General features: G+C 37.8%; 3 protein-coding genes across 3 annotated transcripts in view; 2 read left to right on the top strand and 1 right to left on the bottom strand.

Moving 5' to 3' along the window:
* Positions 1-1,890: 1,890 nt before the first annotated feature.
* Positions 1,891-4,665, bottom strand: LOC116293110 (cilia- and flagella-associated protein 418). The gene is made up of 5 exons (XM_031700507.2): positions 4,433-4,665; positions 4,265-4,355; positions 3,298-3,422; positions 2,495-2,643; positions 1,891-2,282 (listed from the first exon to the last, which is right to left on the bottom strand). The coding sequence occupies exons 1-5, from the start codon at positions 4,573-4,575 to the stop codon at positions 2,179-2,181; spliced, it is 612 nt and encodes a 203-aa protein (XP_031556367.2). The 5' UTR covers positions 4,576-4,665; the 3' UTR covers positions 1,891-2,178.
* Positions 4,666-4,965: 300 nt separating this feature from the next.
* Positions 4,966-19,318, top strand: LOC116293104 (xaa-Pro dipeptidase). The gene is made up of 16 exons (XM_031700501.2): positions 4,966-5,161; positions 5,326-5,506; positions 6,592-6,719; positions 7,080-7,143; positions 8,014-8,061; positions 8,282-8,343; positions 9,646-9,690; positions 9,763-9,838; positions 10,227-10,273; positions 10,955-11,023; positions 11,713-11,790; positions 11,874-12,022; positions 15,176-15,360; positions 16,589-16,696; positions 17,191-17,274; positions 18,313-19,318. Exons 1-16 carry the CDS (start codon positions 5,145-5,147, stop codon positions 18,457-18,459), a joined length of 1,488 nt encoding a protein of 495 aa, XP_031556361.2. The 5' UTR covers positions 4,966-5,144; the 3' UTR covers positions 18,460-19,318.
* Positions 19,319-19,445: 127 nt separating this feature from the next.
* Positions 19,446-21,015, top strand: part of LOC116293100 (protein virilizer homolog) — a 30,331-nt gene continuing 28,761 nt past the window's right edge. The window contains exons 1-3 of the mRNA XM_089033858.1: positions 19,446-19,541; positions 20,435-20,547; positions 20,847-20,933. Coding sequence (XP_088889984.1) covers positions 19,464-19,541; positions 20,435-20,547; positions 20,847-20,933 — 278 coding nt within the window. The 5' untranslated portion in view covers positions 19,446-19,463. The remainder of the gene's footprint in view (positions 19,542-20,434; positions 20,548-20,846; positions 20,934-21,015) is intronic.

Below are 21,015 nucleotides of genomic sequence, written 5' to 3'. Positions count from 1 at the left end.
AGGACGATCCAACGAAAGCTGAAAATTACCGTGGAATAACACTCCTTTCTGCAATTGGCAAAGTTTTTACGGCAATACTTAACAAACGGCTCTATGATTACCTAACTACGAATAATATAATTAAACAGGAACAGGGTGGGTTTAGAAAAAAGCACGGAACAACAGATAGTATTTTTATTCTGAAATCCGTAATCGATAAATATGTTAAAAGTAAGCCACGGAAGAAAAATAATTTCCTTTTTTCCTGCTTTGTAGATTTTCAAAAAGCGTTTGACTGCATCCCAAGGAAAAAATTAATGGCAAAACTTGAAAATGTTGGTATAAATGGAAATTTTCTAAGAGTGATACAATCGATGTACTCCACTGATCAATCAGCAATCAAAGTAAATGGACACATTTCTCCGACATTTTCCTGTTATATGGGTGTTAAACAAGGCTGTATGCTGAGCCCTACGTTATTTAATTTATATCTTCACGATCTGCCTGACTCATTAAATTCGTGTAACAACAATGATGTAATGTTGAATGGCAAACCGATTAGTACTCTTTTATATGCAGATGACCTGGTTCTGTTCTCTAAATCTGCTAAAGGGCTTCAGAAATATCTCGACAAGCTAGAGGCATTTTGTGAACAATCAGGCTTAACAGTTAATATAACAAAGACAAAAGTGATGGTTTTCAATAATACAGGGAAGACAATGAATAACTTCCAATTCTATTTGAACAAATCTAAACTAGAAAACGTTAAATCATATAAATATTTAGGATTAAATTTTACAACCTTTGGAAACTTTACGTTTGCAAAACAAGAATTAAAAAAAGCTGCATTAAAGGCACTATTTCAGATGAAAAAACAAATGGGTGAATTTTTCACATCCAATATCAAATTAACTATAAAACTGTTTGACTCGCTTGTTACACCAATACTTCTATACGCAAGTGAGATATGGGGTATCGAAACATTAAGCACCAAAGACCAAGAGCCCATGGAACTTGTTCATTTGAAATTTTGCAAAATGCTCCTCAAGGTGACAAAGAATGCTAGTAACCTTGCATGCAGAGCTGAGTTAGGAAGGTTTCCGCTAAAATGCAAAGCATGCAGTAGAAGCTTTAAATTCTGGCATAAAATTATAAAGTCGGAACTACACCCAAAAAAACTTTCAGCCGAAGTCTACCAAGATATTAAAAATGAAACTAAAAAAGCCTTTTGGAGCATAAAAATTAAAACTACTTTAGAACAACTCGGATTGGGGATAATTTGGATGAAACAAAATGAACTTTCTCCAAGATGGTATGAATATGGAAAAATAATAACCCAAAGAATATATGACATTGAGAGGCAAATTTTATGGAGTAATCTCCACAATGATGAAAGGAAAGACGACAGACATAAAAATAAACTCAGAGTCTTTCGTCAGTTCAAAACGGATTATAACTTTGAAGAATATTTAAGTCAAGTCACCAATATTAAGCACAGAGTGGCGCTTACAAAATTAAGAATTAGTAACCATAAGCTTGAAGTAGAAACGGGGAGGTATAAGAGGCCTTATCTCATTTACGATGAAAGGATTTGCCCAGTGTGTAAGTCGGGAGTAGAAAACGAAAAACACTTTCTAGTTTGGTGTCCACTATATGACTCTCATAGAAACGACTTAAGAGAGTTCATAGAAAAAAACACCAGCATTAATTTCAACAATATGAGCGCTGACAGTCGTTTTATGTTCTTAATCAATTCAAAATCAGCGTCTCTACAAAGAGCCATATCAGCATACATTCATCAATGTATGCTGATATGTGAAAATGAATTAAGAAAATTACCTAATACATAGTATATATATATACCTATAATATATTTGGAATCAAACACTCATGTACTATTAGTATAAGGTGCCAAATAAAATTGTATTGTTGTTGAACGTTCTACACAAAATTGAGGCTAAGCCTGAACAACAGAGATTTTTGAAACTGGAGAATTGAATATATTAAATTACTATCAAAATTTCAGTAGTTTGATTTAATATGAAGTCCATTTGTTTTTACCTTGAAGTTTATGAAACAAACAGATTTGCCCTATACTTAGAAAAATTTTAGAATTAAATATAAACTAGAATGCCAGTTTCTTTTTCATGATTATGCGATGGTGGATGTATATATATATTTGTATTATTTTGTTATATCCTAGCTGTGTTTGCCGCAAACCCATTTGAGTGTGGAATCATTCAAAATGTCTGTTGCTTCTTTCACTGAACGCCATGAGCACTGGCATGCATAAGCACGGACATCTGTCAAATAAAGGGATAAATATGAACAGCAATTAATAAATGAATGAAAGAATGAGTGGTCTGTAAATGAGTGGATAAACAAGGTGATAGCTTTGTGCTACGGCTACGCCTCGTGCTTTTAAACCCAATAAAAACACTTCTGGCTGTGGTTTAATTTCCTGGCCATTTATTAAACAGTACTTAAGTTAACTGAAAGAATTTATATAAATTACCTCTCCTAGTTATCAGCTTGGCTTTTAATTTTTGAAAGTCTGGTACATTATTTCTGAAAAATAAATAGTCACAATCCCTCTGCCATTCATAGTTGTCGAACATGACTACTTTGAAGTCACAAGAAGTACATCGTAATTGGTCACAGGTCCTGAAAGTGCAAAAAATTATGCTTTATTAGTTTTTCGACATTGACTTGCAGAACTAAATTATGCTCATAAATTGGGGAAAAAAAGCACCACCCTACAGCATGTGTGGCATTGTGTACAGTTCCAGAAATAACTCCTTACAATGACAATGACAGTCTATCCCCTCACAAGGGTAATATGGATGACGCATGATTTGTATAAGTAATCATATGGTTTCCAGTGAAATTTGTAATTAATTTGCATGAGTGTGTTTTTCAAAGAGCTTCAAAATAGTACGAGCCCTATAAGACGAGTGCTATTTGAGCTCTTTGAAAAACACACGAGTGAAAATTAATTCCAAACTGAACAAGAAATCATATGATTACTCATTAAACAGCTCTCATCAATAACTGCAGTGCAATTGACTTTTAAATAATAAATAATAGTAAATAATAATTCTTCTTATAGTAAATGAACAAATTCAGTTTGAACACTGCTTATTCTAATTTTGTCCACAAGGCTTAACAATGGAGAAAAGCAAGTATTTTTCCATTCTATAAGCCCAAAATACTCTCTTTGCTCCTTAGTGAATAGAGTTTAACAAGGATCCCTTCCTGTGGGGGAAGGTATGGATATTTTCTGGAACTACATAAAAGTCAGGCATCTTGCTAACAAACCTTTGTTCAGATACAGTACACAGCCCTTTACTACATTGTGATCCACCAAGAATAAGATTAAAACACTTGAATTTATGACCACTTGTTTCTTTTAGATTGGAGTTTGAGCTAGAAGCAGCTGGAGGCTAAAAAAGAATGGAAATTAAAAAAAATAAGTATATTATTATTCTCTGGTCACAAAATAATGGCTGTTTACAAGGACCACTTAATGACTTACAAACCTTTTGGCTTATATTGCATTACGAAAACATATGTTTTCAATTTTAAAGAATACATGGTCTATATCCAATGTGCACTCCAGTTCCAGAAATTATCCATACCCCTCCCCCCTCCACAGAGGAATTTGGAATTTCTGAGGTGTAGGGGGGTCAGAAAAAGAACAAAATTACAGAGTTTGTATGGATGAAAATTGGAATTTCTGGGGGTAGGGGGGTGGGGCTGAAAAAAATTCCTTTGTGGGGGCGGTATGAATAATTTCTGGGAATACACATTGTCGGATATGTTCATATATTCAATTCATGATCCTTTGGTAAGAGAAAGGCCCTTTTTTTTAATCAAAGAGGCTCAAGCCAGAAAAATGTGCTTTAAGTTTTCTTTTTTCTGTTCCTTTTTTCACTTTACTCTTTCTTTAATTTTTTGCCAATATCATAACATACTTAAGCTGCTTATTATCAATTCAAGATTGAACTATTATCTTATAATCCTGAATAAAGATTTACTGATATATCTAAGACTTTTGACAGCTATCAAACAAAAAGGTAAATAACATGCCTTAGCTTAAATTATTAATGACATGGTTGACATAGCAACCATGTTCGCAAATTTGATTTTTAATGTAGTTTAAGTCTTACTCATCTTTTAGGGATTAAAACTCTTCAAATATCATACTAAATATTATGTAAATGTTATAAATGTATTTTAAATTGAATTGAAAGAATTGTTTTTAGATGATTAATTCAAACTTTACCGTAGTAAGACTGAGGTCGGGCCCATCATCTGCACAAATATCTCGTATGATATCGTTTAAATCATCTCCCTCTTTCCTTGATTTCCCGACTCTGGAAAAAATTAAACCAAATAAACTCAAACCAACTTATAATAAGTTTAAATGTTTTCGTTATGTTTTACTGAATACCTTGAAGTCGAAGGTTGTTGCTTGGAGTCCATTTTTTTCGCACTTGGTTGAACAGTCTTTATTTTGCCGGGCTTTTTTGTTGGGGAATTTTTACAGAACTTGGACTCGACTTCATCGAGTAAGTCATCTAGGTCGTCAGCCATTATATACTTAAATTAATTAAAGTTTTCTAGCGCTATGGAAGGCTATAAAATCTCAAGTATTATCGAAGACGCCATGATTTTCGTTCTCCATTCGGTCAAACTTCGTTCTCCGGGCCAGGCTCCCTGACCCATTTGAACTTACGTTACCGGAAGTAACGCAATAATAAAACTTGACTATCTACTATTTCGACTATTTCTCATTTTAAAAAAATCCGACTTTTTAAAAATTCTTTTACTAAAAAGATTAGTTGTTTTTTTATATTGCAGCTCAGTTTATTTTTGGTAATTTATTTCAATAAGAAATAACTTACCTGCGTGACGTTCAAACGTGACAATTTTCCCATGATGCCTAGCGTAGAACTATTTTTGTTCTATTCTTCACATAAAAGACTGAGTGGTGAATGGTACATGCTGAGCTGCAAGTCTACGTGTAAAATACACACATTCTACTTCATTTGTTTCGCTGATTTTTGCACCACAGAGTTATCAGATACCTTGGCTAGTCCTCAACACATTTATTCGGCAATCTAACTGTTTCCTGCATTTTAAAATAATTTTCTCTTAGTAACATGGCTGCGAATACCCCGTGAGTAGCTTATGATTACTGATTTCACGTGATTCTAGTGTTTTAAGAATCTATTTTTTAAAGAAAAAAATAGTATAGATTTTACTTCTAATATTCTTTATTTCGTAGACGTTTTCTTAAGAGAAAACTTTTAAAAATCTACTGTTTTCTTTCTTTTCCCCCAGTGTTTTTAAGTTGGCCGACCATACTCTGTCCGTGTCGATGAGCATGTTTGCTACCAACAGGAAACGACTGTGCAAGAAGCTGCAGGAAAATGGAGAGGTTCCAAAAGGAGCCTTTGTTGTGCTACAAGGAGGTGAACAGAAGCAAAGATACTGTACAGATACTGATGTAGTGTTCAGACAGGTAGGGAATGAAAATATGGATAAAAATAGAAACTGATACGTACTGTAGTGTTTACATAAAACAGTTTTTAATGTGTAGTTCCAGAAATCATCCATACCCACCCCACAGAGGAATTTGAAATTTCCAAAGAGTAGGGGGGTCAGAGAAAGAACAAAAATTATAGAGTGTGTATGGAAGAAAATTGGAATTTCCTGGGGGTAGGGGGTGTCTTAAAGAAAATACCTCCGTGAGGCGGGTATGGATAACTTTTGGAACTACACAATGACTCCAATATGTATATATTTCATATAAACATAATCCTTTCCTATTATTTAACAATTGTTCACTGAAGGTGAAGTGATTATCAGTGAATATTTTGTGAGTTGCGAGTCTTTTAGCAACACAACGCAGAGGAATTCAGTGAGGCATGACAAGGGCATGGGCATTTACAAGAGTGACAACTCAATACACAAATGAATAGATACCAAAATGTGAACATGTCAAATTATACGAAGGAAAAGCATGTACAACAAAAAATTGTTTTAGTTTTTGTAAGTGTGTTTAAAAATATTTTAAAATGCGCCCCCTTGAGTAGCACATGTCCACTAGTTTACCTGTCACGGCTGGCCTATTTTAACTAATTAGACTTAGGCAACCAAAGGTTAGTAATTAGTTAGCTAGCTATCTATTTCACGGGTATATTATTTGCATTCTATTCTTTGTATGTTCCTTTGCCTGAAGGCTTGTATATGCATTTTAGCTGTTCTCGAGGTTGAGGAAATGACTGGGTGCAGTTGGGATAACCATGCATTGTGGGACTGTTTGAGGACATATTTCCAAGATGCTATTACATGTATTTCATCACAATGCCACACAATGCACAGCAATACAAACTTAACCCAGTCTTTCATTCAACCTTGGAATGAGAAAAAAAAGCATGACTGCCTTGTCCAGGGAATTCTAATGGTGTACTGTACGTAGTACTCAAAACCATTAGAAAACTAGTATAAATCGGTGGTTTAACACTACCCTTCCTGTCTCATTTTACATTGTTCTTAACTAACCACATTGACCCTTACTCTATGCCTGGCCTGTCTTGTTTTCAGGAATCATTTTTTCATTGGACGTTTGGTTGCTTGGAGGCTGACTGCCTTGGTGCAGTTGAAGTCGACACTGGCAAATCTATATTGTTTGTTCCTGAACTACCTCAGGAATATGCCATCTGGATGGGAGAGTATGTGTTTGTAGACATCTTTGAATATTGATTTTGCAGTGAATAAAGAAGTAATCTACAAATATTTTATCATTAAACCCTGGAACAACTTCTAAGTTGTTCAGAGCCAGGGCACAGCTAATTTATATATGGAATAAGAATTTAGCTTTTTAGATTTTACACAGAAAAGAAAACTAGAAAGCATGCATGCAAGAGAGATTCAATAACAAACTGCACTCACTTGTGATGGCGAGTCTAGGAATCAAACCCAATACCCCAGGGATGAGGGAGAAGCAGTGTGCCTCCTTTTTTAATGAACAGTCCTAAAAATGACGTCGTTGATGATTTAGAACATTGATCAATAATTTCAATGTTTTTCAGAATCTACCCAAAAGAGCACTACCAGAAAAAATGTGATGTAGATGAAGTGTGCTATACAAATGAGGTTAGTCTTGACTTTGGCAAGACTCTCATGAGAGATACTCTGACAGCTTTAATTATTTTTAAGGCAAAAATGGGGAGGAACACCAAGAAATGATTTACTATTCAACTTTGTACTGTAATGACAAAACTGCTATTAACATATTGGCTCATCATGATAGTATCACATGGAGCCCAACTCAAGGATGGATAGCAAGTTATCAGATGGATAAATCTTATCCAGTGGATAAATTTATTGGATAACAGCATCAACTTATCCACTGGATAAGAATTTATCTGTCAGATAACACCATCCATCCTCATACAACTAGCATTGTCTAGTGCTTTCGGCTTAATGCCTAGGGGTTTGAGAATTTGGCCCTGGGCGCTGTATTCTCACAGCACTTGGAGTACTCTTCTTCTCCCACTTGTATATAAAAAGGCTAGCAGCAAAATTTTTGGGTAGTGTTGGGTAGCCTGAAAAAATGTATTTGGAAAAGGGGAGTAGCCAGTGATGGATTAGTACCCTATGCAGGGGTACTAGTGATAGACCTCATTACTTTACACTAACTTAAGAAACTAGAGATTCCCTGTATCCTCCATCCTCCCAGAAAAAATAACCCTAGGCATGAAGTCTGTTAGAGCTTTTTGCGGAAGTCCCAATTCAAAAAAGTGCTATCACATATTCGTTTATGTATACTGTACTTGATACTTATTGGTTGACAGTGGGTCAGCCAACCAGGAAAGAGATTAATTCGAACTTCCAGAACAAGCTCTAACAGACTTCGTGCCCAGTGAGTTTTTTTTGGTAACAAGAAACGAGGGACAGAATTTTACCTCTGGGTTCACAAGGATGTGCATCTTCAGCATGGGTTTTGCTTTATCCTGATTACAGATTGCTGAAGTACTTGAGAGAAAAAAGCCTTCTCTTCTCCTAACTCTGGTAAGTATAGAAAATGCTGGTGGTAATAAGATATATTTTATAATAAAGATAACTGTATGCTGTCAATTCAGCATTTACTGGGACTTATATCTCAGTGTACAGTGTGTGCTCATGGTTTCAATGACAATATGAGCATGACTACAGCAGGCATATTATTTCAATAAGAATGAACTAATTGTTCTTTTGATTTTTAAGATTGATTATCATTGGTATTTTTTAGAGAGGATTAAACACTGATTCTGGCAGCATTTGTAGAGAGGCTGCCTTTGATGGAATAAGCAAGTAAGTGTACATACAGCTAGAGGCTTTTGGTAGCCATCATTATAATGCTCCAGTTTTGAGTTCTATGTTGCTCAGGGTTAGCCTCGATGTTGTGAAGAATATTCATATATTTCAGCAAAGGTCGGTGGAATTTCAAAGTGTTTGTATCAATTGTTAAAGTTGTGCATTCTTTACTTTACCATTGGTATTCGTGAATATTTAGACACTGATATAAGGCTAACCCTGAATAAATGAGTCTGTAATCAAGGAACACAATGGTAATTTGGACTGAAAACTGGTCTATTGTTGCCTGCATTGCTTGAGTGTCTGTTGTGGCAAGAGAAGCAACGCAGGCTACTCTTATTAAAAATTGCCATCATCATGAAGTACAGTAGTCTTCACAACAGTCATCATTATCATTGCCACCATCACTGTCATTGGGATTACCACCATCATTATCATTGCCATCATCATTGCCATTGGGATCACCACCATCATTATCATTGCCATCATCACTGTCATTGGGATCACCACCATCATTATCATTGCCATCATCATTGCCATTGGGATCACCACCATCATTATCATTGCCATCATCACTGCCATTGGGATCACCACCATCATTATCATTGCCATCATCATTGCCATTGGGATCACCACCATCATTATCATTGCCACCATCATTGCCATTGGGATCACCACCATCATTATCATTGCCACCATCACTGCCATTGGAATCACTATCATTGCCATAATCATCCTATATCCATCATCATCATTTTGGTTATTTGGATCAATCTGCACCATATGCCTGTGTCGGTAAGTGGTTGGTAAGGTGTCAGTTATGTGGTTACATTGATTCATAAATGGTAAGGTGTTTGTAGGTGGTTCGTATGTGGACTGTATGGTGTTGGTAGATGACTGGCTGATCACTTTCTGACACCTTAATGTACAGTGTGGATTTATCACAATTTATCACTACACCTTTGCCATCCTCATCATTGCTATCATTTTCAATATCACTGGAGAACCAGAAAAAGCCCTAAGCTTGTAGCACAGCAGAAAAAGAACAAGCAGCTCTACTCACATATGACACTGGGCTCTGGATTCAAAATCTACATTGGTGAAATGAAGCACATTAACAATGAACATGCTTCTCATCATTATCATAGAGTGTACATAACAAAGAAACCTGGAATTAGTGTCAATCAAAAATGGTTAACCAACTGATGTGGATCAAACGAAGCAACATTACTTTACAGTGATCAGCCAACTGGTCAGTCGAGGAAGGTCCATAACATCCAGCTTCTGTTTTCATTGCAGGTTCAAGGTCAACAATACCCTTCTTCATCCTATAATAGTAGAATGGTGAGTAAACACTTTGCATCGATAGAACGTCCCTTGAATTACCTATTAACTGCGAGCTACCTTATTTTTCAGCCGTGTGTTCAAAACTCCACAAGAACTGGAAGTTTTACGTTACGTGTGCAGAGTCAGCAGCGAGGCACACAAGGAGGTGAGTATATGCGATATACTTTACTCAGTACAATAGTTTGAATTAATTAAAGACCTCTGCACTGGTATGTCTCAGACATCCCTAGGCTACAAAACTGCTTTAAATGTTTGCACTCCCCTTGGAAAGTAGGGTTTTATACCTAAAATACACTGCTTAAAAACCTGGAATTACTTTTGTGTAATCTTGCACATACCATGTCATCATTATCATCACCATCATCAGAACCGGAAGCAACATTATTATCATTACCATCACTATCATATAATTTTATTTTGAATAGTGTATAAGTTATTCTCACTTGAGTGGGTCATCCATTTATCAGCATAAGTATACCACTGTCTGAGTAAATGAGCAACATTCTGTAATAACAGTCTTTGTTGTTTTGTAGTTGATGAGGCGTATCAGACCTGGGATGACTCAGTTTCAGATGGAAAGGTAATGAACGGTCAACCTACTGCATGGCCATGCAACTGGATTTTCCTTCTATGAACCAGTATTACATTAGTACTGTATGGCCATGTAACTGGATTTTCCTTTAATGAACCAGTATGAAATGTTAAGGAACTTTAATTCATTCCAAGCGGAGTAATAGAGTTCAAAATCCTTTAGCAACTAAATTTTTTTTCCCCGATGGCTCGTACTAAGGAGCTACTTTGAATTTGCAGGAAATGTTACGCAAAACCGCATTCGCTCCAATTCCTGTACACTATTCACGTCTAAGCTTCGCGTTCGCACTAGCGTTTTCGTAGCGTCGACACTAAAACGATCAAAAACGCAAATACGATTCATAGTTAAATGATTCAATATCTTCATCTGCGCATGCGGAAAAAAGACGTACCAATGTGGATGACGTCAGCGTTTTCAAAAACCTCCATTTTCGCCTGTCCACACTAAGCCTCAGTTTTCGAATATATTTTAAATTTCAAATGTAGGCGTTTGACCGTTTTATTGTGGACGCAAGTCTAAAGCGCATAGGAAGTTTTCGTTTTCAGGGGAGAAAGCGTTGCGTGACGACACTGAAAGCGGCTGCGTGGGAGACTAGGGACAATGCCTAAGTCGCAGCGTTTTATTTATTTATTTATTTTTCGTAACTCATTTCAGTTTTCACCTTTTCAGTTTGTTTCAGCATTATTGCTACTCTCAAGGTGGATGTCGCCATACTTCTTACACCTGTATTGGAGCGACGTATGTAACACCATTAACGATTGGAAATGGATGGGAGTGAAATGGGAAAGGCTAATGGGAGTTGTGGAAACTAAAAGGAATAGTCAATTGGAATTTTGAAAAATTACAAATTTACGCGTTTGGCTTTTTTTCTTTCTTTTTTTTTTTTTTTTTTTTTTTTTTTTTTTTTTTTTTTTTTATTTTTTTTTTTTTTTTTCTTTCTTTTTTTTTTTCTTTCTTTTTTTTTTTCTTTCTTTTTTTTTTTCTTTCTTTTTTTTTTTCTTTCTTTTTTTTTTTCTTTCTTTTTTTTTTTCTTTCTTTTTTTTTTCTTTCTTTTTTTTTTCTTTTTTTCTTTGGGGGGGGAGGGAGGGGCAGTTGTTGGAAGCTTGAATGACGCTATCTATCCAGTGGATCAATTCATTGGATAACAGCATCGACTTATCAACTGGATAAGGATTTATCCGTTGAATAGCGCTATCCACCCTTCGTGCAACCGGGCTCTGGTGCAGATTTCTGGTTTATTTAGTATGCAATCGTGAGGTACCGATGTACTTATTTCGTACCAAGAGCGTGCTTTTCTTCTGGCCTACGACGAAGACTTGGACTTCCGGCATAAGAGCGTAGTCGTTCAAAGACTTGCCAAAAGTAAAAAAATATATATGTTTCCGAGTTTCCAGGAATGCTGAAGTTTTTCTTTCGTCTTGTTGTAGCGGCAAGTGTTGTGCCACTTTACATTACGGCCATGCTGGAGCACCTAACGACCAAAGAATCGAAGACGGAGACATGTGGTAAGTAAGAAGAGTATTGCTAGATTTAATGGCCGCCATAATGTTGGATGATTTTATCAAAAGAGTTGTCTTGTTCTCACCAGTCTGTTCGACATGGGTGGAGAGTACTTCTGCTATGCGTCTGATATCACGTGTTCGTATCCAGCCAATGGGAAATTCACAGAGAAACAAAGACAAATCTACGAGGCTGTGTACAAGTCAAACCGTGCTGTAATGGCTGCTGTCAAACCAGGTATCATCCATAGAAACCTGTGAGAAAATACTAATAAAACCATCCTTGTGTGACGGCACTATATTTCAAATGCCGCGACAGCGCGAGTTCGTTGAGTTAACGCAAAGGAATGAGAACGGAGAGTAACTTTACAAAACAATTTATTGAATCGCATGACTGAATAATTTTAACTAATACAACTTGAAATCGTAAATATCACACGCTAGGAAAATAAATATCACTAAGTAACCAATACCAATCACACATACTAAGCGATGAAATATAGGATATCACACTTCTAAATTAACTCACTATTTTGGTTACACTCCACACTCGGTAACAAGAGAAGAGGTGCACTCATACCTTATAAAGTTGTTGGAAGCGTACCAAGTTGTTGTAGCATTCGGGTTCCCGACTAACACACCAAACTAGCGTGGTAACTCTCCTTTTATAGTCCAAGGATCTTGAAGGACAGCTGCCAGTCTAGCTCAGTTTTATCTTAACAACCAGTATGTCGTGCACCCCCCTTACTTAGCCTAGTTGGTAACTATGCAGTGAGAAATCTTAGTTTTCTTACCACTTCGTAATGAAGCACATAAAAACGTACATACTCCTAAAAAGACTAACTCTTTGTTTACCATCTTATGAAAAGAAATCAAACTTTAACTCAATTTGGTACGGGAATAACTTAGTTAGAATTTCCGAAATGGTAAACAGAAAATATCGTAAACAAGTCATAACCTAAGCTAAAATATTAAAATGATATTTAAGGACAACCCAGATTTAAGCGTCTGTGGCAACCGCGTATCCAACAAAACTAAACTAATTTCTAAAGAGATCGTAGGTTAATGAAGATTTAGCGCTAATGAGCACATGGCTAAACAATACGCGAACTAACCCGAATATTCCCGTGAGATCGTTATAATCGGAACCGATTTGTTAGCGCATTGTTTCAGCCATGCACAATCTATTGCTGCGGATTAACTCGTTATTCTTTGTAGTAAGAAAAGACTTCCTAAAGTTACTATAACTTTTATCCTGCTATTATGACCAACTGGGCTTGAATTTGACTTATTGACTAAATTGAATTAAATATTGAACGGTTGAGCTAATCATTAACTCGGCTAAAATTCTCTGTCGTCACACTTGTTTTAAATTACGAGGATTGCACTCAATAGCTTAATACTTACTGACGTTTCTTTTACTCCGACGAAGGACTAGCGTCCGAAGCGTCAGTAAGTTTTTTCATTTTTCAAGGTGTATCATTACAGCTTAATACTTAATAGACTTTAGGTGTCCCCGATTAGTGTTACCACTTGTGGAACGCTAGAAGTTTAGACACATTAATAAAGTTAATGATTGATTGATAGCCAGTTTCTAACTAACCTAACCGCCACCCGGTTATCAGTTGGTAAGAGGGTCGGTCTGTTGTGCGGGAGGTCGTGGTTCAAGCCTCTGCCGGACCAACACTCAGGGTCTTAAAATAACTGAGGAGAAGGTGCTGCCTTTGTAATAATATCTGCAAATGGTTAGACCTTCAAGTCTTCTCGGACAAGGACTTTAAACCGTAGGCCTTGTCTCCTAACCCTTCCTAACCTACAGTAAATGGGGACATAAAAGAACCACTGAGGACGTAAAGAAACCCTGGCAGTGACCACCCTCAGTGCCTACAATCCATACTATCCATCTCTCTTGCTTGTAAATTGCATAAAAAGCAATCTGTCATTCACAACTCCATGTAAAGCGCCTTTGATTATATCCACATATAAAAGGGCGCTATATAAATCATAATCATTTCATTTTTTTCAATCAATTCAAACCTGTTATATGAGCGAAATGGGATTTTAAGTCGATTTCTCAACTCTACTCATATGATGGTGAGTCCGGGGATCAAACCCAGTGAGAAGAGTAGCGCATTAGCACGGCACACCACCCGTAAGTTGGCGTTCGAGATACCATGAGAGGTGCTAATTCCTTACTAGTTTTTTTTGAGAACACAAGTTTTTCTTTTAGAAACGCGATGTTTTATAATCTTGTACTGAAAAGTCGTGTTTCAAAAGAACATTGTCCATTTTAAGATCGTTACTATGGCATTACTATTGTAACGATAAACCGATATACTCGAAATTGGTTTTTCTAAATATCTTTTGTTTGCGCGTGTACTCAAAACAAGCGGATCAAAGTCACTGAGCATCGCCTATGAAGCGATTTTCTTCTGCGCATGCTCGGCTTGTTTTGTTTATTGCAGTTTTTCCCTTTCTGTTTTCTTATCCTTTCAATGTATGTTTAAAAAGTTTCTCAAATCAAGTATCTTAAAAGATATAAAAATAAGAGGCAATGTTTGGTTTTTAACCCAAATCTTGAATGTAAATTACGTCACTGCTTTTTCAAAATGTGTCCCACATGGAATGAAGTGGCAATGGGAGGGTAGTCATCAGATGCACACTCGAATAATTGGGTCTACTGGTCATAGCAAGGGGTTAATCATCTATGGTCTAGGGGCCGACTAACCTCTCCCTTAGGTTTCGGCCGAGCTTCTGATCAGTTTGTAATTCCCCCCGGGATAGCGGTGTTGGGGTCGAAATCTCCAGCGTAGCCGTAAGTCCATACGGCGGTTCAGCATTCGATGTCTGGAAGTATGGTCCTGGTTATCTTTGATAAAAGCAAAAAATAATAATTTCAAAGACTAATCTGATTAGTAAGATGAAATTTTAAGTAATTGAATTTTTTGGGAAAACAAGAGAAATGCTACAAAGAGCGCATGAGCGTTTAAGGAGATTCATATACTTTTTTCTGGCAAATCAGTTCGACTCATCAATGGTGACGTGATTCCTAGTTGCTATTGTGAACTAACCTGAAATCGTTTCCTTCATTAATGATAAACCTTAGGGCGTAATGTCTTTGTTTTAACGGTTGTGCACGAAAAGACACATGTATAGAGTGTGTTCACGGCAGCCATGTTGGTGCCAGAAGCAATGCAATATTTTTTGCATGACAAGAAAACGTATTTCCGAAAGAAAAAATTTCTTTTGTTTAACCAACCAACATGGCTGCCATAAACACACTCCTATAGAACTAAAAAAATATTCTTATTCCCAAGACAATGGCATGTAGTCTGAAATGGGACAACATCGCGCCCAAGCGAAGAACCTGACATGTCGTTTCTTTGTCCAGGTGTATCATGGCCAGACATGCATCGGCTTGCCAATCGCACTAATCTAGAAGAACTCAAGCGCATTGGGATTGTGAGAGGAGACATCGATGAGATGATAAAACATCACATTGGAGCTCTGTTTATGCCTCATGGACTGGGTCACTTCATGGGTATTGATGTCCATGATGTTGGAGGATACCCTGAGGTAGACAAATACTGTAGTATCTGAACTGTAGTAAAAACCAGTGTGTGTTCAGGGGCGGATCCAGGAATTTGTTAGGGGGTGTCCCAAATGAAGAAATGTATATAGAGTGTTTTCACTCACGTGAGAAGGCAGCCATAAAACAATAGAAACTTTCTGCGCAGTATTTGCGTAAAAATAGAGTTCAATTCCCGGAGGATAGAAAATGTATTGTTTTGGTACACCAACATGGCCCCTGTGACGTCACGTGAAAAAGCTCTATAGAGATATTATGCATCGCTTCCAAAAAGCGTGAGAGTAACTACGGTGTTAGGGGGTGTCCAGTGCACCGCAGGACGCCCCCTCCCTCCACTCCCCCTCGATCCGCCCCTGATATTACTGTACGGTTCACATGAATTCTCGCATAACTGAGATCACACTTTATAAATTTTGGCATGACCTTTGTGTAAGAACCTCCTATATAAACACTGCATCTTGAAGTTCAAAATAATCACAACATTTTGTCATTATATTCATTCAATGACCCGCTAATTCAGGGAGTAAAAAGGAACTAGAAAAGCTTTCAAACTTAGAAAAACTCACAGATCAAACCCTGAAACAACCTCTGGGCTGATCATAGTCAGGGCACGGCTAACTCACAGATCGAACCCTGAAACAACCTCTGGGATGATCTAAGTCAGGGCATGGCTAACTCACAAATAGAACCCTGAAACAACCTCTGGGATGATTTAAGTTAGGGCTTGGCTAACTCACAGATCAAACCCTGAAACAACCTCTGGGATGATCTAAGTTAGGGCTTGGCTAACTCACAAATCAAACCCTAAAACAATCTCTAGGCTGATCTAAGTCAGGGCATGGATAACTCACAGATCGAACCCTAAAACAACCTCTAGGCTGATCTAAGTCAGGGCACGGCTAACTCACAGATTGAACCCTAAAACAATCTCTAGGCTGATCTAAGTCAGTGCATGGCTAACTCACAGATTGAATTGGAATTTAGCTTGTTAGGTTTTGCGGAGGGAGAAAAATTGGAAAACCCGGAGAAAAAACCCTCAAATCAAGGGACAGACCTAACAAACTCTACTTACTTGTGATGTCAAGTCCAGTAATCGAACCTGAGAGACAAGTATATTACCGCTACACCACCCTTGGTTCCCTCGTCTTGTTTTTTACCTTTGAAGCTTGTGGCTTGCAATAAAGATGCTTACTCATTGTGTTGTGATATTATTAGGGTGTCAAGAGGATTGACGAACCTGGTTTACGTAGCCTTAGGACTGGTAGGACTCTTGAGGAAAATCAAGTCTTGACTATTGAACCTGGGATCTATTTCATTCGTGCGGTAAGCAAAGGAAGCCCAACTCAACATTTGAATCATCCAACAAATCTTTTTCACAGGAAACCCTCTTAAACTTTTGACTGGTCCATCAAAGGACCATTAAAAATGGTTATTTTTACGGGTATTTTTTATGGGCTTGAGTGAAGTTTCAGCTAAGTTATAACTCAGTTACGATAGCTCAGCGGTCCCCTTCTCCCCCCGCGTTAATCATGTTGGAGAGCCTCCTGATTTTGGTAGGGCTTACTAACAGAGTTTGCAGTATGGCACGTTGACACTTTATTCTTCGTTTGCACGTCATCCCGGCCATGTTGGTACCATTTAACAAAAGATTTCTCATTAGCGTCCATTGTTAACGGTACCACAATGGCCGCTATGTTTTTGTGTTTTAACTCTCTTGAGAATGCTTGCAACCTATCAATTGGCCGTTTATCACGTGGTGCAGTGTGCGCAGTCACCAGACAAATAATAACCAGTCAGTTCTTGTCCTTTTTCTATAGGTTCTTGAACCAGCTCTTTCTAATCCAGAAATTTCACACTTTTTCAACCGTGAGTTGGTGGAGCAGTACTGGAACTTTGGAGGGGTAAGATCAGATAAACTACACTACGCAAGGCTACACTACGCAAGGCTACACTACGCAAGGCTACACTACGCAAGGCTACACTACGCAAGGCTACACTACACTACACTACACTACACTACACTACACTACACTACACTACACTACACTACACTACACTACACTACACTACACTACACTACACTACACTACACTACACTACACTACACTACACTACACTGCACTGCACTGCACTGCACTGCACTGCACTACACTACACTGCACTGCACTACGCTACACTGCACTGCACTACACTGCACTGCACTGCACTGCACTATGCTACACTACACTACACTACACTACACTACACTACACTACACTACACTGCACTGCACTGCACTACGCTACACTGCACTGCACTGCACTACACTACACTGCACTATGCTACACTACACTGCACTGCACTGCACTGAACTGAACTGCGCTACGCTACACTACACTACACTACACTACACTGTACTGTACTGTGCTGCACTACATTACGCTATGCTACACTACACTACACTACACTACACTACACTACGCTACACTTACATAGTGCAGTTTTCGTATGACTGTGAAAAGATCAAGGCACGAACACGGACATGGCACAGCAAGAAATACGCCAGATCAATCACATTGCTCGAGAATTTACTCTCCATCCAATCAAATACCCGGAACACCGCATAAATATGGCGCGGACACGGTCACGCCAAGGTCACGGCAATGCAAGACCAATGACATTGCGCGTGGGAAAAAATCAGACAATTAAAATTCTAGAAAACATCACGGTCACGCTTACGGCACTGAGCTTTTCACAGTCATACGAAAACTGCTCTACACTACACTACACACACTACACCAATGGACTGCCCTACCCTACACTACATTACACTACTACACTTTACATCGCAGCACTGAGCTGTGCTGCACTGCACTACACCCACTAAATTTGCTAACAAGAGTGTGCTATTATGAAAAATAAAATGTTTTTTTAACTTGACGCATCGCTTTCTTCTACAGGTTCGTATAGAAGATGACATCGCCGTAACAGCTGATGGAATGGAATTGTTGTCCTGTGTACCTCGTACAGTGGAAGAGATCGAGGCTCTAATGGCCGAGGGTCGAGATCTGACCCCTCATTTCACTGAACCAGTAGCTTCACAGTAAAACTGACAACAGAACCTCCAAATAATACCAGCAAGATCTTTTCTTTTTATTGTCTTCTGATTTCTAGGAGTTGAGCACATTAGTAGTACATGTAGGAGTGTGGTCATTGAAGTAGAATGAGTTTAATAACAGATATTAGTTACACTCTTTTGCCTTCAAACAACTGTTTCAAGTTGAGGCAGTTGGGTCAATACAATGATATATATACTGGCCCAAATGCAACAATTGTTTGGAGGCATTAGAGTGTAATCTAGTAGCTGCATGCTGATTGGGGGGTTTGATGGCTTGTTATTGGCTATCCTAGTCGTCACAAATGCCATGACTGCAAAAGCAAAACTCCTTTGGGCTTTCTTTGATCTTCATTTAAAAGCACATCAAGCCTACAAGGATAGTAATAGACCTTTCCCGAATTCGCTTGGATGACCACGAAACAATGGTTTGAAGTCGAGACTGAACTTAATTCTTTTACTCATCAAGTTCAACCTCGACTTGAAACCATTGTTCCAAGCGAGTTCGGGAATGGTCTATTGTCAGGGCTCGTGTGATTACTATTGTTTCAAACCTAAGGTTCTGTGCTACCTTGATAAACCAAAGACCAAACCTAATATCAATATATCAAATATCTATCCCAACATTTGAGTTTGTAGGGGGAGGAGGGAATGAGAATTTATGAAATAGTGTATTTTTAGAGCTTGATATTAATGTAGTCTCATACGCAGTGCTCGGGTAGGCAGTCGCTACTTAGGTTAGTGGGCGTGATGACACTGATAATAGCGGCTGCGTAGGGGACTAGATATAATGACGCTGTAAAGGCAAATGAAATAAAAAATTACTTTGAAATTTGACCCTTCCTTCTTAATAGTCACTGAATTCTTTATTTCGTACACAGTCGAGGTTGATTTGATATTCCCGACATATTTTTGCGACACTTATTATTGGGTTTCCTGTGTTAAGTTAGCCACACAGGGATCCCACGTAAACTTCTTAACGAGCATCCATTCAAGATGGCGGCTCTTTCCCCTGTTGTCCGAGAGCCTCCTCTTTTGCTATTTTGTGATACTTTTAGCCACCAAGAAAATGAGGTAAGGCGTCTTAACGTCACATTACGTCCAATAACCTATAAATGCACCGTTTAGAGGTCGTCAAATTAAAAATTACGGCTTGAATTCCTAGAAATTCTGTCATTTTGACACAACAATCACCGTCTTTATGTTTAGCTGCACGTGGGATTTGTCAAACCGTAGCTCCTTAATTGACAATTTTAAGAATTTTATAAGGTTTAATTTAAAGCTTTACGATAAGCAAGAGGTAATAGTTGGTTTAACTGCTAATATCGTGATCCTGACCAAGTCAAAAACGCAAAATTATGTAGAGCAAAAACACTTATTTATAAACGTTCAAATGAGTTTCTTGAAAAACAGTCGAAATTATCCTATAAAATAAGAAAGTCCGAGAGGAATAAAATGTAATAAAATTCAGCAAACTTCGCCTAAAGATTCACTTTATGTGTTACCTGGGCCATGAGTATAATACTTTATTACCAATTACAATTGACAAGATACGAAGTTACATGTAACTAATCATAATTTTGGAGAATCAAAACTTTAGCCAACCAGGAGAGCATTTATAACTTATTTTCATAACCTTGTAATTAGCTCTCCTAGTGTGGTCTTAACTGTTTTAGGAGTACCTTCATTAAAGATAATTAGAGAGAGAGCAGAATCAGAAGCATTTTGACTTCAGCCAGTGAGTCTAGGGATGGCAGAACACTTTTAAATGTGTGTGAGTGTGGAAGGGGAGGGGGGTAATCTCTGTTTCTTTTCATAATGGAACTCAAATTAAGAAAAAAGAATAGGTCATTGCAATCATGTTGCTTCATTCCCATGGAGTTTTCCTTACTTTGAAGACCCCGCTTACACAATGTGTTATTAAAGTATCGAAAGGTTGATCTAAGACAGATCTTTCTTGTTCTCAGGAAATGCATTTGGACCTGGTTAGTTTTCCTCGTCCAGTCTCCATTGAGGAAGTCAGGGTGATTCCTGCCGGTCACCGTGTGCATGCGGCCATCAGTGACAGAGAGAAAGTTGGGTAAGATATAGAATGATCTATAAAATTCTTTTAATTTCTGTCGAGTATAAAAATAAGTTGTTACCAATAATTCAATAATATCTGAGTGGTTTTGGTACTAGTGGGAAACAATGTGACAAATATTTGTAGCCACACTGTTAGGTAGCCATTGAGACTACAAGTTGTGGCTGGATAAATTACTGAAAGTCAATTAGAAGCCATTTCAGTATCAGCACAAGTTTGGTGTAAGACAGTACTGTATGTTGTCCGGCTCGTACCAAAAAACTGCTCTAATCCTTGATGGTTTTTCTCTTTTCCAGAGAAACCCATCCACCTTCATTTAAACTGGACATGTTCATCAGAAATCTTGATAACCCAGGAGCTGTGGTGTTCGAAAGGCTTGGAGTGTAAGTGTCCACTTTTGGCATGCACCTATGAATGTTGAAGGCCCATGATGTGTGGGAGGGATGTGGGGTGACTGGTACTGTA

This window comes from Actinia tenebrosa, unplaced genomic scaffold (assembly GCF_029948245.1).
Source record: "Actinia tenebrosa isolate PJP-AT-01 unplaced genomic scaffold, QUT_ActTen_1.0 PGA_scaffold2__45_contigs__length_23673736, whole genome shotgun sequence".
NCBI lineage: Eukaryota > Metazoa > Cnidaria > Anthozoa > Actiniaria > Actiniidae > Actinia > Actinia tenebrosa.
The sequence above is the reverse complement of the archived record's forward strand: the minus strand, read 5'-3'. Positions and strand labels throughout refer to the sequence as shown.